Below are 17,853 nucleotides of genomic sequence, written 5' to 3'. Positions count from 1 at the left end.
ACATGTTAATGAGTGAAATACCTCTGCAGCATATGTTCACCAATATTATCACAAAAAAATAAGTCTGACAGGTTCAATAACAAGAGAACCCACTCTTTTACCAACAGGCCGTTTCACAGCAGGGATTCTGACTTGTCAAAGCAGGTAAAGCATGAGTGAATCTAATAATTGTGACGTCTCAGTCTTTTGTGCGCAGCCAGATGCCGCAGCACTGAGACAGCACGGAGCCCTGGATGTGAAGTTAATTTTTTTATTATTTAAAAAGGAATGAATCACAGAGGCCACATGACTCATGTGAAGCCCTGCATGTAAACGTCACAGCTCAGAGCCGACACAGTCATTAAAGTCAGTCAAAGTCCTCAGTGACAGACATGGAACGACAGGACTGAACAGTGCATAATGTCCTCAGTAGTGGTAGACTCTGATCTGGTTGGTATCGTCCATGACCAGCTGGACCAGGCTTCTCTTGGAGGACGGAGCTTGATAGGGAGTCAATAGAGGTATGCTGGGGTCTTTCTTCTGCGTCTCCAGCCACCTCTTGTTGCTGTCGATCATTCCCTGCAGCCTCTGACCATCGATCTCTGCTGAATTCTGCATGGACCGCAGGCTGGTACTCTGTTCACTAACAGGAGTGTAAGTTGAGTAGGCTGAGCTGGTCCTCATGGTGCTGGACGCAACTGGGTCCACAGCTGCTCCAGGAAAAATCTGGCTCCACCGGCTGTTGAGGAGATCCTCAGAGGCCTTCAGCCCGCTGCTGATGGGGGCATTGTAGACGGCGTTGGCTGAAGAGCTCCCAGTCACCCAGTTCCACGAAGGGTTCAAGGGCCTCAGTGGGGGAGGTGGGGCTAGGGAGCTGTGGCCCAGGGCCGTCATCTCGGTTTTCTCTCCCTTAGTTTTGACCTGCCTCGGCTCCTGTCTGGTGGAAGTAGTTGCACCTTCACCTTGCTCCAACTCACTGACTCTGTGGCTGAGACCGTTGCATCTCTCATGCAGCAGCGTCACATTGCTCTCCAGTTTCTCCTTGTCCTCCTTCACTCTCCTGCTCTCGTCTCTGGCTTTTTCCCTCTCTCCTCTCAGCCTCTCCTTTTCCTTGATTGCCTCGCTCCGCTCCTCCCTGACTCTCTGGATGAGTTCTAAGGCTTGCTGTTTCTCCTCTCTCATCCTCTCCAGCTCGTCCTTTGGCTGGTCTCTCTCCTGGTTCAGCTGGGGTAAGGCCTCTCTCTCTGTGTCCACCTCCTCTCCTTCATCTATGAGGTTCTTCCTCCTTCTCTTCAGATCTACTACCTGGATCTGCAGCATGCTCTCCTGGCTCTTCAGCTCTTTGACTTTCAGCTCCAACTGATCTGCCAGATCCTGCATTTTGGACTCCTTGCGTGAGTGTGTGAGCTGCGTCTTTCGTATCTGAGTGTTGAGCTGAAGCCTCAGTTTCTCCATCTGGACAGCGTGGGAGGCCTGGAGGTGATCTCTGTCTTCCTGCAGAGTGGACAGCAAGCGCTCTCTCTGTATGGTCTCCTCATCCAGGTATTTCTCTCTGATGTTGTTCATTTCTCTCTTGTGGTCTTCCCTCAGCTTCTCCAGCTTCCTCTCGTGATCCCGCTGCTCTTCCTCCCGCACTTCCTGGAGCCGGCCAGTGAGTTCTCGTTGGTAGTCGGTCCTCTTTGCTTCCAGCTCCTCTCCCTGCTCAGCCTTAAGGAGTTCAGCATCCTGCCTCTTCTGGGCTTCCAGCCTGTCTCGCTCCGCTGTTCGCTCTTACTCTAGAGTTTTTTCCAAATCTTTCAGGATGGCTTCGCTCTCCTCCCTGAGCTTGTGATTGTGTGTCTCTCTCTCCCTCTGGATAGACTCTCTGGTTTCCTCCAGCATCCTGTCAGACTCCTCAGTGAGCCTGGCCTCCTCCTCTCTCCTCTTTAACAGGAGACGCTGCCGCAGAGCCCTCAGTCTTTCCTCACTCTCCTCCTTCAGAATCATCTCCTCCTCCTCCTCCTCCCTACGCAGCTCCTCCTGGAGGAGACACATCCTCTTCTCTTTCTCCCCCATCAACTGTTTTTTCTCCTCCTCTACCTCCTGATGAGCCTTCCTCCTCCCCCCCTCCTTCTCTTTTTGTTCTCTAAGAATCTCCTCCCACTCACTCTCCTTATCATCCTCTTCCTCTCTCTCTTTATTCTCTCTGTCTGGTTTGTCAAGGGTTTTTAACGGGGTCCGACCTCTAGCGGTTCTAGGCCTCTGGAGCCCCAGAGAGGCTTTGGGACTTAGCTCCACTCCACTTCGCTCTGAGTCGGAGGGGCTGGAGAAGGAGCTGGATGGTCTGGACTGATGGAGGGCGAGTCGGTCAACTTTATTGGCTAAAGAGCTTCCTCCATCTTTAGCCAGCATAAACCTGTTGGCAGCTTCTGAAACCTTCAACTCTGCCCCAGACAAGTCCACGATATCCATAAGCTTGACATCAATGGAGGATGAATCCTCCTCAACGTTTTCATCCGTCTCACACTCGTCATAATGAAGGCCTCCTCCCAGGGCATCCTGGTCCAGGTGAATATTTTTGAGGGACCCTCGAAGATGAGGGACATATCCGGAGAGTGGGCCAGGGTCGCAGGTGTCCAGACCTCTCAGAGGGGCCAGGTCACCCAGGGGAGACGGTAAGGATCCCAAGGTCAGTGCTCCGGAAGTATTTAGTGGCTCCCTCTTCTTTTTCTCTTTTTTCTCCTTCTTCTCCTTCTCCTTCTCCTTCTTTTCTTTCTTTGTCTTCTTGTCCTTGTCCTTCTTTGCCCCCATGCCTCCTACAGCTGCAGTGAGCTGGGTGCGCTCACGCTCCTGGGCCACCAGGAGGCGGTAGTGCTCATCGCAGGGGTGGTCCCAGGTGGACTGGCCTGAGGAGAAGTTGAAATAGTAAATTTCCCCTGTCACTTCCTGACAAGGCTTCCACTCTTGAGGCAATGGTGTAACGATGCCTTCCCTTGCCAGCCACAGGAGCTCCGGCTCACTGCCAGGATCAATACCAATCTCTCTTGCATACTCTTGTATCTCTTGTTCAGAAGGTGTATAATTCTCATTGTATTCCTCTTCAAGGATCAGCTGGCCTCCCATGCGGGCTGTTGCACTCATGGTTACTTGCGGACGTCTGTCGATGAGACTCTCGTAGGTGGCTGTTCTGTCACCTCTCTGTCCTCACTTGGTCACAAGGCTCAGCTTGGCTTTGTTCTATTCTACAGGATCAAGCTGGAGTTGTGGGTGTGTCTTTGAATCCAGCTCTATGTAGAAGTCTCCTTTGATGACTCATCAAATAAAGGTCTGGGAGCTGTGCTCTATCAAAAACAGGGAGAGAAACTGTCTCCTTGCTTATGTGATAGAAATTAGGGCAATGATTGATTAGAGGAACTACTTTGATGTTTCGAAAGATAACAAATGTTGCCTGAGAAGTCAGGGTTGCACTCAAACTGATGTTATATGACTTCCTCACTGACAGGGTCACCAAACAAAGAATTAACAGAACGGGGGATTTGTGGTTGTAAACATTGGGAAAGTGATCTTGAAAACAGATCCTACATTCCAAGGGTCTGGGAAAAAGTAGGTGATAGGATATTGGTCACCTATTGCTTAACATGAAAGAGGTTGATCGATAACATTTGTTTCCTCTATAGGAAGGGGTTGGAGATGTATAAAGTGCTGCTTTTCTTGTATGTCATTGCTCATTGTATGAAATCTATTCCATGGTCTTGTACATTGATGCCCATCTGCAGGTGTAGAATAAAACTTCCAGAAAGACATTGTAATGACTTGTGATTGACTATTGAGAAATTCCCATGACACTTACAGGTCCAGGACCCTCACGCCGGCTGAAAAGAACTATAACTTTCACTCAGACAAGCTCGAGTTTTTGGGCTCATTTGGGGCTGCGGATATCCATGTTTCATACAGTTCATAGATTGGTTCAATCAGAAAGGGTGTGATTTTTTTCTGTATCGTTGCTTGCATTCATTCAGTATAAGATAACAGAAGAGACAGAATTTCAGGGTCATTGTGAAATTTGACAACACAAATATGAACTGATTATAAACAACAACATTCTATAGGCACTGATATTATTGTTTTAAAATACTAGAGATAGATATTAATGCAAAGAATAGAGAGCTGTCGATAGTTATTTCTTACATTTCAAATTTGCTCGTTCACACTCTTGCTCACTGGAGACATTTTCTAACAAATAGCTAGCTAGCTAGCTTAGTGTTAACATAGCTCATTACAATATTTCCTTTCATTTGCCTCAAGTAAACCTAAATTTAAGCAGGTAACAATCGTTAACAACTACAGCCACATCCTGTACTTACCATTTCAAACTCCTTGGCTGTAATCCTGCTGTCTTGATGAGAGATGTTACTCTGCAGAGTGAGAAAGCCAGTGCAGCAGCGATGCAGACTCCCAAAGGTCCTAGTGCCCGGGCTTTTATTGTTAAGTATGATGAGAGGCTATTGGATTGTAATTTGAAGGGGGAGAAAACATACAAACCAGAAACACACTCACATATGTAGCATGTTAGAGCTATAAAAAAAAAAAAATCCCAATAATTATTTGGGGGGGCTGAAGAACATTTTAGGGCTTCAGCCCCCCTAAAATAGGCCTAACGACGCCCCTGGATGTGACCATTTTTGTTATTCATTACATCTGTGCCTCTCCTGCTCCAGCATGTCTGAAGGGTTCTACTGGCTGGCTGACAGAAGACAAAGGGCCCCCGGGCACAGACACGCACACTCAGACAGCTTTTCAAGTTGATTTGTGTCTTTGTGTTGCCATGTTGCATTTTCGTTCTTATCACTGTGAGGCCGTTGTATGTCCCTTTGTCATTTCAGTATTTGTTTGCTTTGCTTCGGGGTATGAACTGATTACATTTTGGCATGGATCTTGAAAAGGTGAACATTTTTGTGTCAGATCCAGAAAGGTGGCAAATCTTTGATTTTCTTTTTACAGATTTTCTGGGATATAATTCATGGATATTAATGGTAAAAAAATCATCCATTTATAGGGGAATAATCAAATTATCAAATAATCATGGATCCAGATAAAATCGCAGATTTCAAATGTGAGTTTATAAGGGTCCTGAACACCCCTCACCCCCTCCCCTTCCAAGCATTACAGCCCGAGTAGGAACACCGCGATTCCGCTTGGAAAGTCGGAGGAACCACACCATGCCCGACTTTGAAATCCAAGATGGCTGCACCGTGTATCAACAGTAGCAAAAGCTGTAGTTTCTACTGTTTGTTAGCACTTCTGTCTTCAAATGTGTCGTACACATAGAAATGTGCAATTGTGTTACTTAAGTGTTAGTATGCGTGAAATGCCAAGTAATGTGTCAATATGAGCTGGTATTGCTAACGATGTCGTGCTGGCTAATGTAAACATTGTTTCTGTGCAACTGGAACGCTATCGACTCGGGTAACTTGGGTTTGACGTCATTCCGAAGGCGGAGATGTGATGGAAAGCGGCATTATGGTAACTTTCAGTTGTCATAAAAACTCAAAAGGCGTTAGCTTGGTCAAGTCTGGGCTACTGTAAAAAACATGGCAGCCTCCGTAGAGAGGACCCGCTCCTGATGTAACCATAAAGTATATAAATATAAAGGAACCATTCTAGGGTAAAGAAAACAACAATTCCTACGGTTTAGATGAAACACACAAGTGAAAACATCTCTACGGTTCTTTTATATTTAATCTCTGCCAATAGATAATTTCCACCTAAATCGTACAAACAGAACCTTTAATGATAAAAACACATATTTAAGTTTGTACAGCTGTGCTTATTAGGACTTGGCATTGACCTCCATGCCTTCTCACACGGACAAACACACAGACACAGACACAGACACGGTGACTTGGTGCGGTGCGCCCCCATCGGTGCCCACCACCCGCCCGCCCGCCGGCAGCAGCAGGCCGCCCCTGTCCCCCTGCCTCCTCTCGCATTGTACGGTGGTCGAGAGGAAGGAAACCGAGGAGCCAAAATGGGGGTAGAGATCGAGACCATAACTCCTGGAGACGGTGAGACTATTAACTGTGGATGTTCGACCGTCTCAGCTTCATTCCACCTGCGTGTGTTTCACCTTTGAACGTGCTTCTCTCCGTTTCTCTCCCGTTTCCAGGGCGGACATTTCCCAAGAAGGGGCAGCGCGTCGATAGCCATGGTCTTCTTCTGCTCCTACCCGATCGATGAGAGGCGGCTCCAGACCGCGGACCTCCAGTAAGCTGCCTTTTGGGTTCTGACATCTTGTTTTTTTAAAGTGGCTAAAGAGAAAGCTTTCATTTTATTTATGTATTTTACATTTATTTTTAATGGTGAATCAGATGAAATGTGAAGGCGTCCACTGGTAAAGGCACCTATCACTCAGCTCTGTTTAGGTAAAGCAGATTTCACCTCAACTTGTTTGGATGTAAACTTGACCGGACTCGTTCCCCAGCTGTGTCTCAAGTCAGAGGCCACATCCTCTGGAGGACGCGGTCTAGGAACTGAGTGTCCACTGCGTCCTTCATAGGCTGCGTAAACCGGGTCGGTAGTGTTTGCTGTTTCGGTTGAATACATTTAAATATAAAATCTTCTGAGTTTTGACTCGCTTGCTGCCACAATTACCTCTTTGGAAACCAGCTTGTCACAGAAGGGCAGTGAATCATGGGATATTCTGAGCCCGGGATACAATTCACAGTGGCATGCATACACATTTTGATTCTCCAGCATTTACCCTGTTGATATTTATGTTTATCTCTTTATTCTTCAACCAGGCCAGAAGCTATATCATCATCAGACGCAAGAGAAAACACGGAGCAGCTTCATCCTAGTGTGATACCAACATCACAAAACAACACAAAGACCGACACATCGCACAAGTCAAACTCCTCACCCTGCTGTTACAGTCAGGATGGATCCTATTTAGTGAAGTCGTGTGCACCTTCAGACGTACTGAGTCCTCCTGCAGAAAACAACAGGCGTAAATCTGTTGTCCAGTCGAAAGAACATCCTCAGCATCATAAACAGAAACTCAGCATTCAAAAGAATTCAGGTAAAACGAGGAGGAGTCGTAATATCCCTGAGAATGACTAAGAGTCTTTTTTTAGCAGAACAAATGTGAAATCCAAAGTGTCGTGGGTTTAATGAAGCTGCATTCAAGATTCCAGAGTGGGTGAAATAGAGTTTGGTCCAATTTAACGCCAATATAAAGCATTAGTAACCAGATGTGTTGTTAAAGATAAGTTGTTGTGTTTTAATCTGTTGTTTGAATTGTTTTGTTAATTCCAATTCAAAGATTTGTAATGATTGATTTATTGGCTCAAACATGACTCCAGGTGAAAATGTTGCTCTGTAACTGCTGGATACACTGATTATAATATAAATGTGAAAAGTGATGAAAGGTCAAAGCTTTGTTCTGCTCAATTCATTTCAATCACATGTTAATGAGTGAAATACCTCTGCAGCATATGTTCACCAATATTATCACAAAAAAATAAGTCTGACAGGTTCAATAACAAGAGAACCCACTCTTTTACCAACAGGCCGTTTCACAGCAGGGATTCTGACTTGTCAAAGCAGGTAAAGCATGAGTGAATCTAATAATTGTGACGTCTCAGTCTTTTGTGCGCAGCCAGATGCCGCAGCACTGAGACAGCACGGAGCCCTGGATGTGAAGTTAATTTTTTTATTATTTAAAAAGGAATGAATCACAGAGGCCACATGACTCATGTGAAGCCCTGCATGTAAACGTCACAGCTCAGAGCCGACACAGTCATTAAAGTCAGTCAAAGTCCTCAGTGACAGACATGGAACGACAGGACTGAACAGTGCATAATGTCCTCAGTAGTGGTAGACTCTGATCTGGTTGGTATCGTCCATGACCAGCTGGACCAGGCTTCTCTTGGAGGACGGAGCTTGATAGGGAGTCAATAGAGGTATGCTGGGGTCTTTCTTCTGCGTCTCCAGCCACCTCTTGTTGCTGTCGATCATTCCCTGCAGCCTCTGACCATCGATCTCTGCTGAATTCTGCATGGACCGCAGGCTGGTACTCTGTTCACTAACAGGAGTGTAAGTTGAGTAGGCTGAGCTGGTCCTCATGGTGCTGGACGCAACTGGGTCCACAGCTGCTCCAGGAAAAATCTGGCTCCACCGGCTGTTGAGGAGATCCTCAGAGGCCTTCAGCCCGCTGCTGATGGGGGCATTGTAGACGGCGTTGGCTGAAGAGCTCCCAGTCACCCAGTTCCACGAAGGGTTCAAGGGCCTCAGTGGGGGAGGTGGGGCTAGGGAGCTGTGGCCCAGGGCCGTCATCTCGGTTTTCTCTCCCTTAGTTTTGACCTGCCTCGGCTCCTGTCTGGTGGAAGTAGTTGCACCTTCACCTTGCTCCAACTCACTGACTCTGTGGCTGAGACCGTTGCATCTCTCATGCAGCAGCGTCACATTGCTCTCCAGTTTCTCCTTGTCCTCCTTCACTCTCCTGCTCTCGTCTCTGGCTTTTTCCCTCTCTCCTCTCAGCCTCTCCTTTTCCTTGATTGCCTCGCTCCGCTCCTCCCTGACTCTCTGGATGAGTTCTAAGGCTTGCTGTTTCTCCTCTCTCATCCTCTCCAGCTCGTCCTTTGGCTGGTCTCTCTCCTGGTTCAGCTGGGGTAAGGCCTCTCTCTCTGTGTCCACCTCCTCTCCTTCATCTATGAGGTTCTTCCTCCTTCTCTTCAGATCTACTACCTGGATCTGCAGCATGCTCTCCTGGCTCTTCAGCTCTTTGACTTTCAGCTCCAACTGATCTGCCAGATCCTGCATTTTGGACTCCTTGCGTGAGTGTGTGAGCTGCGTCTTTCGTATCTGAGTGTTGAGCTGAAGCCTCAGTTTCTCCATCTGGACAGCGTGGGAGGCCTGGAGGTGATCTCTGTCTTCCTGCAGAGTGGACAGCAAGCGCTCTCTCTGTATGGTCTCCTCATCCAGGTATTTCTCTCTGATGTTGTTCATTTCTCTCTTGTGGTCTTCCCTCAGCTTCTCCAGCTTCCTCTCGTGATCCCGCTGCTCTTCCTCCCGCACTTCCTGGAGCCGGCCAGTGAGTTCTCGTTGGTAGTCGGTCCTCTTTGCTTCCAGCTCCTCTCCCTGCTCAGCCTTAAGGAGTTCAGCATCCTGCCTCTTCTGGGCTTCCAGCCTGTCTCGCTCCGCTGTTCGCTCTTACTCTAGAGTTTTTTCCAAATCTTTCAGGATGGCTTCGCTCTCCTCCCTGAGCTTGTGATTGTGTGTCTCTCTCTCCCTCTGGATAGACTCTCTGGTTTCCTCCAGCATCCTGTCAGACTCCTCAGTGAGCCTGGCCTCCTCCTCTCTCCTCTTTAACAGGAGACGCTGCCGCAGAGCCCTCAGTCTTTCCTCACTCTCCTCCTTCAGAATCATCTCCTCCTCCTCCTCCTCCCTACGCAGCTCCTCCTGGAGGAGACACATCCTCTTCTCTTTCTCCCCCATCAACTGTTTTTTCTCCTCCTCTACCTCCTGATGAGCCTTCCTCCTCCCCCCCTCCTTCTCTTTTTGTTCTCTAAGAATCTCCTCCCACTCACTCTCCTTATCATCCTCTTCCTCTCTCTCTTTATTCTCTCTGTCTGGTTTGTCAAGGGTTTTTAACGGGGTCCGACCTCTAGCGGTTCTAGGCCTCTGGAGCCCCAGAGAGGCTTTGGGACTTAGCTCCACTCCACTTCGCTCTGAGTCGGAGGGGCTGGAGAAGGAGCTGGATGGTCTGGACTGATGGAGGGCGAGTCGGTCAACTTTATTGGCTAAAGAGCTTCCTCCATCTTTAGCCAGCATAAACCTGTTGGCAGCTTCTGAAACCTTCAACTCTGCCCCAGACAAGTCCACGATATCCATAAGCTTGACATCAATGGAGGATGAATCCTCCTCAACGTTTTCATCCGTCTCACACTCGTCATAATGAAGGCCTCCTCCCAGGGCATCCTGGTCCAGGTGAATATTTTTGAGGGACCCTCGAAGATGAGGGACATATCCGGAGAGTGGGCCAGGGTCGCAGGTGTCCAGACCTCTCAGAGGGGCCAGGTCACCCAGGGGAGACGGTAAGGATCCCAAGGTCAGTGCTCCGGAAGTATTTAGTGGCTCCCTCTTCTTTTTCTCTTTTTTCTCCTTCTTCTCCTTCTCCTTCTCCTTCTTTTCTTTCTTTGTCTTCTTGTCCTTGTCCTTCTTTGCCCCCATGCCTCCTACAGCTGCAGTGAGCTGGGTGCGCTCACGCTCCTGGGCCACCAGGAGGCGGTAGTGCTCATCGCAGGGGTGGTCCCAGGTGGACTGGCCTGAGGAGAAGTTGAAATAGTAAATTTCCCCTGTCACTTCCTGACAAGGCTTCCACTCTTGAGGCAATGGTGTAACGATGCCTTCCCTTGCCAGCCACAGGAGCTCCGGCTCACTGCCAGGATCAATACCAATCTCTCTTGCATACTCTTGTATCTCTTGTTCAGAAGGTGTATGATTCTGATTGTATTCCTCTTCAAGGATCAGCTGGCCTCCCATGCGGGCTGTTGCACTCATGGTTACTTGCGGACGTCTGTCGATGAGACTCTCGTAGGTGGCTGTTCTGTCACCTCTCTGTCCTCACTTGGTCACAAGGCTCAGCTTGGCTTTGTTCTATTCTACAGGATCAAGCTGGAGTTGTGGGTGTGTCTTTGAATCCAGCTCTATGTAGAAGTCTCCTTTGATGACTCATCAAATAAAGGTCTGGGAGCTGTGCTCTATCAAAAACAGGGAGAGAAACTGTCTCCTTGCTTATGTGATAGAAATTAGGGCAATGATTGATTAGAGGAACTACTTTGATGTTTCGAAAGATAACAAATGTTGCCTGAGAAGTCAGGGTTGCACTCAAACTGATGTTATATGACTTCCTCACTGACAGGGTCACCAAACAAAGAATTAACAGAACGGGGGATTTGTGGTTGTAAACATTGGGAAAGTGATCTTGAAAACAGATCCTACATTCCAAGGGTCTGGGAAAAAGTAGGTGATAGGATATTGGTCACCTATTGCTTAACATGAAAGAGGTTGATCGATAACATTTGTTTCCTCTATAGGAAGGGGTTGGAGATGTATAAAGTGCTGCTTTTCTTGTATGTCATTGCTCATTGTATGAAATCTATTCCATGGTCTTGTACATTGATGCCCATCTGCAGGTGTAGAATAAAACTTCCAGAAAGACATTGTAATGACTTGTGATTGACTATTGAGAAATTCCCATGACACTTACAGGTCCAGGACCCTCACGCCGGCTGAAAAGAACTATAACTTTCACTCAGACAAGCTCGAGTTTTTGGGCTCATTTGGGGCTGCGGATATCCATGTTTCATACAGTTCATAGATTGGTTCAATCAGAAAGGGTGTGATTTTTTTCTGTATCGTTGCTTGCATTCATTCAGTATAAGATAACAGAAGAGACAGAATTTCAGGGTCATTGTGAAATTTGACAACACAAATATGAACTGATTATAAACAACAACATTCTATAGGCACTGATATTATTGTTTTAAAATACTAGAGATAGATATTAATGCAAAGAATAGAGAGCTGTCGATAGTTATTTCTTACATTTCAAATTTGCTCGTTCACACTCTTGCTCACTGGAGACATTTTCTAACAAATAGCTAGCTAGCTAGCTTAGTGTTAACATAGCTCATTACAATATTTCCTTTCATTTGCCTCAAGTAAACCTAAATTTAAGCAGGTAACAATCGTTAACAACTACAGCCACATCCTGTACTTACCATTTCAAACTCCTTGGCTGTAATCCTGCTGTCTTGATGAGAGATGTTACTCTGCAGAGTGAGAAAGCCAGTGCAGCAGCGATGCAGACTCCCAAAGGTCCTAGTGCCCGGGCTTTTATTGTTAAGTATGATGAGAGGCTATTGGATTGTAATTTGAAGGGGGAGAAAACATACAAACCAGAAACACACTCACATATGTAGCATGTTAGAGCTATAAAAAAAAAAAAATCCCAATAATTATTTGGGGGGGCTGAAGAACATTTTAGGGCTTCAGCCCCCCTAAAATAGGCCTAACGACGCCCCTGGATGTGACCATTTTTGTTATTCATTACATCTGTGCCTCTCCTGCTCCAGCATGTCTGAAGGGTTCTACTGGCTGGCTGACAGAAGACAAAGGGCCCCCGGGCACAGACACGCACACTCAGACAGCTTTTCAAGTTGATTTGTGTCTTTGTGTTGCCATGTTGCATTTTCGTTCTTATCACTGTGAGGCCGTTGTATGTCCCTTTGTCATTTCAGTATTTGTTTGCTTTGCTTCGGGGTATGAACTGATTACATTTTGGCATGGATCTTGAAAAGGTGAACATTTTTGTGTCAGATCCAGAAAGGTGGCAAATCTTTGATTTTCTTTTTACAGATTTTCTGGGATATAATTCATGGATATTAATGGTAAAAAAATCATCCATTTATAGGGGAATAATCAAATTATCAAATAATCATGGATCCAGATAAAATCGCAGATTTCAAATGTGAGTTTATAAGGGTCCTGAACACCCCTCACCCCCTCCCCTTCCAAGCATTACAGCCCGAGTAGGAACACCGCGATTCCGCTTGGAAAGTCGGAGGAACCACACCATGCCCGACTTTGAAATCCAAGATGGCTGCACCGTGTATCAACAGTAGCAAAAGCTGTAGTTTCTACTGTTTGTTAGCACTTCTGTCTTCAAATGTGTCGTACACATAGAAATGTGCAATTGTGTTACTTAAGTGTTAGTATGCGTGAAATGCCAAGTAATGTGTCAATATGAGCTGGTATTGCTAACGATGTCGTGCTGGCTAATGTAAACATTGTTTCTGTGCAACTGGAACGCTATCGACTCGGGTAACTTGGGTTTGACGTCATTCCGAAGGCGGAGATGTGATGGAAAGCGGCATTATGGTAACTTTCAGTTGTCATAAAAACTCAAAAGGCGTTAGCTTGGTCAAGTCTGGGCTACTGTAAAAAACATGGCAGCCTCCGTAGAGAGGACCCGCTCCTGATGTAACCATAAAGTATATAAATATAAAGGAACCATTCTAGGGTAAAGAAAACAACAATTCCTACGGTTTAGATGAAACACACAAGTGAAAACATCACTACGGTTCTTTTATATTTAATCTCTGCCAATAGATAATTTCCACCTAAATCGTACAAACAGAACCTTTAATGATAAAAACACATATTTAAGTTTGTACAGCTGTGCTTATTAGGACTTGGCATTGACCTCCATGCCTTCTCACACGGACAAACACACAGACACAGACACAGACACGGTGACTTGGTGCGGTGCGCCCCCATCGGTGCCCACCACCCGCCCGCCCGCCGGCAGCAGCAGGCCGCCCCTGTCCCCCTGCCTCCTCTCGCATTGTACGGTGGTCGAGAGGAAGGAAACCGAGGAGCCAAAATGGGGGTAGAGATCGAGACCATAACTCCTGGAGACGGTGAGACTATTAACTGTGGATGTTCGACCGTCTCAGCTTCATTCCACCTGCGTGTGTTTCACCTTTGAACGTGCTTCTCTCCGTTTCTCTCCCGTTTCCAGGGCGGACATTTCCCAAGAAGGGGCAGCGCGTCGATAGCCATGGTCTTCTTCTGCTCCTACCCGATCGATGAGAGGCGGCTCCAGACCGCGGACCTCCAGTAAGCTGCCTTTTGGGTTCTGACATCTTGTTTTTTTAAAGTGGCTAAAGAGAAAGCTTTCATTTTATTTATGTATTTTACATTTATTTTTAATGGTGAATCAGATGAAATGTGAAGGCGTCCACTGGTAAAGGCACCTATCACTCAGCTCTGTTTAGGTAAAGCAGATTTCACCTCAACTTGTTTGGATGTAAACTTGACCGGACTCGTTCCCCATCTGTGTCTCAAGTCAGAGGCCACATCCTCTGGAGGACGCGGTCTAGGAACTGAGTGTCCACTGCGTCCTTCATAGGCTGCGTAAACCGGGTCGGTAGTGTTTGCTGTTTCGGTTGAATACATTTAAATATAAAATCTTCTGAGTTTTGACTCGCTTGCTGCCACAATTACCTCTTTGGAAACCAGCTTGTCACAGAAGGGCAGTGAATCATGGGATATTCTGAGCCCGGGATACAATTCACAGTGGCATGCATACACATTTTGATTCTCCAGCATTTACCCTGTTGATATTTATGTTTATCTCTTTATTCTTCAACCAGGCCAGAAGCTATATCATCATCAGACGCAAGAGAAAACACGGAGCAGCTTCATCCTAGTGTGATACCAACATCACAAAACAACACAAAGACCGACACATCGCACAAGTCAAACTCCTCACCCTGCTGTTACAGTCAGGATGGATCCTATTTAGTGAAGTCGTGTGCACCTTCAGACGTACTGAGTCCTCCTGCAGAAAACAACAGGAGTAAATCTGTTGTCCAGTCGAAAGAACATCCTCAGCATCATAAACAGAAACTCAGCATTCAAAAGAATTCAGGTAAAACGAGGAGGAGTCGTAATATCCCTGAGAATGACTAAGAGTCTTTTTTTAGCAGAACAAATGTGAAATCCAAAGTGTCGTGGGTTTAATGAAGCTGCATTCAAGATTCCAGAGTGGGTGAAATAGAGTTTGGTCCAATTTAACGCCAATATAAAGCATTAGTAACCAGATGTGTTGTTAAAGATAAGTTGTTGTGTTTTAATCTGTTGTTTGAATTGTTTTGTTAATTCCAATTCAAAGATTTGTAGTGATTGATTTATTGGCTCAAACATGACTCCAGGTGAAAATGTTGCTCTGTAACTGCTGGATACACTGATTATAATATAAATGTGAAAAGTGATGAAAGGTCAAAGCTTTGTTCTGCTCAATTCATTTCAATCACATGTTAATGAGTGAAATACCTCTGCAGCATATGTTCACCAATATTATCACAAAAAAATAAGTCTGACAGGTTCAATAACAAGAGAACCCACTCTTTTACCAACAGGCCGTTTCACAGCAGGGATTCTGACTTGTCAAAGCAGGTAAAGCAGCACAATCTAATAATTGTGACGTCTCAGTCTTTTGTGCGCAGCCAGATGCCGCAGCACTGAGACAGCACAGAGCCCTGGATGTGAAAGTTAATTTTTTTATTATTTAAAAAGGAATGAATCACAGAGGCCACATGACTCATGTGAAGCCCTGCATGTAAACGTCACAGCTCAGAGCCGACACAGTCATTAAAGTCAGTCAAAGTCCTCAGTGACAGACATGGAACGACAGGACTGAACAGTGCATAATGTCCTCAGTAGTGGTAGACTCTGATCTGGTTGGTATCGTCCATGCCCAGCTGGACCAGGCTTCTCTTGGAGGACGGAGCTTGATAGCGAGTCAATAGAGGTATGCTGGGGTCTTTCTTCTGCGTCTCCAGCCACCTCTTGTTGCTGTCGATCATTCCCTGCAGCCTCTGACCATCGATCTCTGCTGAATTCTGCATGGACCGCAGGCTGGTACTCTGTTCACTAACAGGAGTGTAAGTTGAGTAGGCTGAGCTGGTCCTCATGGTGCTGGACGCAACTGGGTCCACAGCTGCTCCAGGAAAAATCTGGCTCCACCGGCTGTTGAGGAGATCCTCAGAGGCCTTCAGCCCGCTGCTGATGGGGGCATTGTAGACGGCGTTGAGACTGACTCTGTGGCTGAGACCGTTGCATCTCTCATGCAGCAGCGTCACATTGCTCTCCAGTTTCTCCTTGTCCTCCTTCACTCTCCTGCTCTTGTCTCTGGCTTTTTCCCTCTCCCCTTTCAGCCTCTCCTTTTCCTTGATTGCCCCGCTCCGCTCCTCCCTGACTCTCTGGATGAGTTCTAAGGCTTGCTGTTTATCCTCTCTCATCCTCTCCAGCTCGTCCTTTGGCTGGTCTCTCTCCTGGTTCAGCTGGGGTAAGGCCTCTCTCTCTGTGTCCACCTCCTCTCCTTCATCTATGAGGTTCTTCCTCCTTCTCTTCAGATCTACTACCTGGATCTGCAGCATGCTCTCCTGGCTCTTCAGCTCTTTGACTTTCAGCTCCAACTGATCTGCCAGATCCTGCATTTCGGACTCCTTGCGTGAGTGTGTGAGCTGCGTCTTTCGTATCTGAGTGTTGAGCTGAAGCCTCAGTTTCTCCATCTGGACAGCGTGGGAGGCCTGGAGGTGATCTCTGTCGTCCTGCAGAGTGGACAGCAAGCGCTCTCTCTGTATGGTCTCCTCATCCAGGTATTTCTCTCTGATGTTGTTCATTTCTCTCTTGTGGTCTTCCCTCAGCTTCTCCAGCTTCCTCTCATGATCCCGCTGCTCTTCCTCCCGCACTTCCTGAAGCCGGCCAGTGAGTTCTCGTTGGTAGTCGGTCCTCTCTGCTTCCAGCTCCTCTCCCTGCTCAGCCTTAAGGAGTTCAAGATCCTGCCTCTTCTGGGCTTCCAGCCTGTCTCGCTCCGCTGCTCGCTCTTCCTCTAGTGTTTTTTCCAAATCTTCCAGGATGGCTTCGCTCTCCTCCCTGAGCTTGTGATTATGTGTCTCTCTCTCCCTCTGGATAGACTCTCTGGTATCCTCCAGCATCCTGTCAGACTCCTCAATGAGCCTCGCCTCCTCCTCTCTCCTCTTTAACAGGAGACGCTGCCTCAGAGCCCTCAGTCTTTCCTCACTCTCCTCCTTCAGAATCCTCTCCTCCTCCTCCTCCTCCCTACGCAGCTCCTCCTGGAGGAGACACATCCTCTTCTCTTTCTCCCCCATCAACTGTTTTTTCTCCTCCTCTACCTCCTGATCAGCCTTCCTCCTCCCCCCCTCCTTCTCTTTTTGTTCTCTAAGAATCTCCTCCCACTCACTCTCCTTATCATCGTCTTCCTCTCTCTCTTTATTCTCTCTGTCTGGTTTGTCAAGGGTTTTTAACGGGGTCCGACCTCTAGCGGTTCTAGGCCTCTGGAGCCCCAGAGAGGCTTTGGGACTTAGCTCCACTCCACTTCGCTCTGAGTCGGAGGGGCTGGAGAAGGAGCTGGATGGTCTGGACTGATGGGGGACGAGTCGGTCTACTTTATTGGCTAAAGAGCTTCCTCCATCTTTAGCCAGCATAAACTTTTTCTCTTTTTTCTCCTTCTTCTCCTTCTCCTTCTCCTTCTTCTCTTTCTTTGTCTTCTTGTCCTTGTCCTTCTTTGCCCCCATGCCTCCTACAGCTGCAGTGAGCTGGGTGCGCTCACGCTCCTGGGCCACCAGGAGGCGGTAGTGCTCATCGCAGGGGTGGTCCCAGGTGGACTGGCCTGAGGAGAAGTTGAAATAGTAAATTTCCCCTGTCACTTCCTGACAAGGCTTCCACTCTTGAGGCAATGGTGTAACGATGCCTTCCCTTGCCAGCCACAGGAGCTCCGGCTCACTGCCAGGATCAATACCAATCTCTCTTGCATACTCTTGTATCTCTTGTTCAGAAGGTGTATGATTCTGATTGTATTTCTCTTCAAGGATCAGCTGGCCTCCCATGCGGGCTGTTGCACTCATGGTTACTTGCGGACAACTGTCGATGAGACTCTCGTAGGTGGCTGTTCTGTCACCTCTCTGTCCTCACTTGGTCACAAGGCTCAGCTTGGCTTTGTTCTATTCTACAGGATCAAGCTGGAGTTGTGGGTGTGTCTTTGAATCCAGCTCTATGTAGAAGTCTCCTTTGATGACTCATCAAAAAAAGGTCTGGGAGCTGTGCTCTATCAAAAACAGGGAGAGAAACTGTCTCCTTGCTTATGTGATAGAAATTAGGGCAATGATTGATTAGAGGAACTACTTTGATGTTTCGAAAGATAACAAATGTTGCCTGAGAAGTCAGGGTTGCACTCAAACTGATGTTATATGACTTCCTCACTGACAGGGTCACCAAACAAAGACTTAACAGAACGGGGGATTT

At 47.1% G+C, this 17,853-nt stretch overlaps 1 protein-coding gene across 1 annotated transcript; it reads right to left on the bottom strand.

The window, feature by feature from the left end:
• Positions 1–405: 405 nt before the first annotated feature.
• Positions 406–17,456, bottom strand: LOC128436294 (centrosomal protein of 164 kDa-like). The gene is given in 11 exon segments (XM_053418089.1): positions 406–1,194; positions 1,285–1,748; positions 2,127–2,600; positions 2,805–2,864; positions 5,778–5,814; positions 7,840–10,019; positions 10,224–10,283; positions 13,197–13,233; positions 15,258–15,860; positions 15,951–16,568; positions 16,875–17,456. Coding segments are annotated over 11 exon segments (5,904 nt in total).
• Between the last annotated feature and the right edge of the window lie 397 nt (positions 17,457–17,853).

This window comes from Pleuronectes platessa (genome assembly GCF_947347685.1).
Source record: "Pleuronectes platessa chromosome 6 unlocalized genomic scaffold, fPlePla1.1 SUPER_6_unloc_1, whole genome shotgun sequence".
Taxonomy (NCBI): Eukaryota; Metazoa; Chordata; class Actinopteri; order Pleuronectiformes; family Pleuronectidae; genus Pleuronectes; species Pleuronectes platessa.
This window is presented reverse-complemented; position numbering and strand designations above follow the sequence as displayed.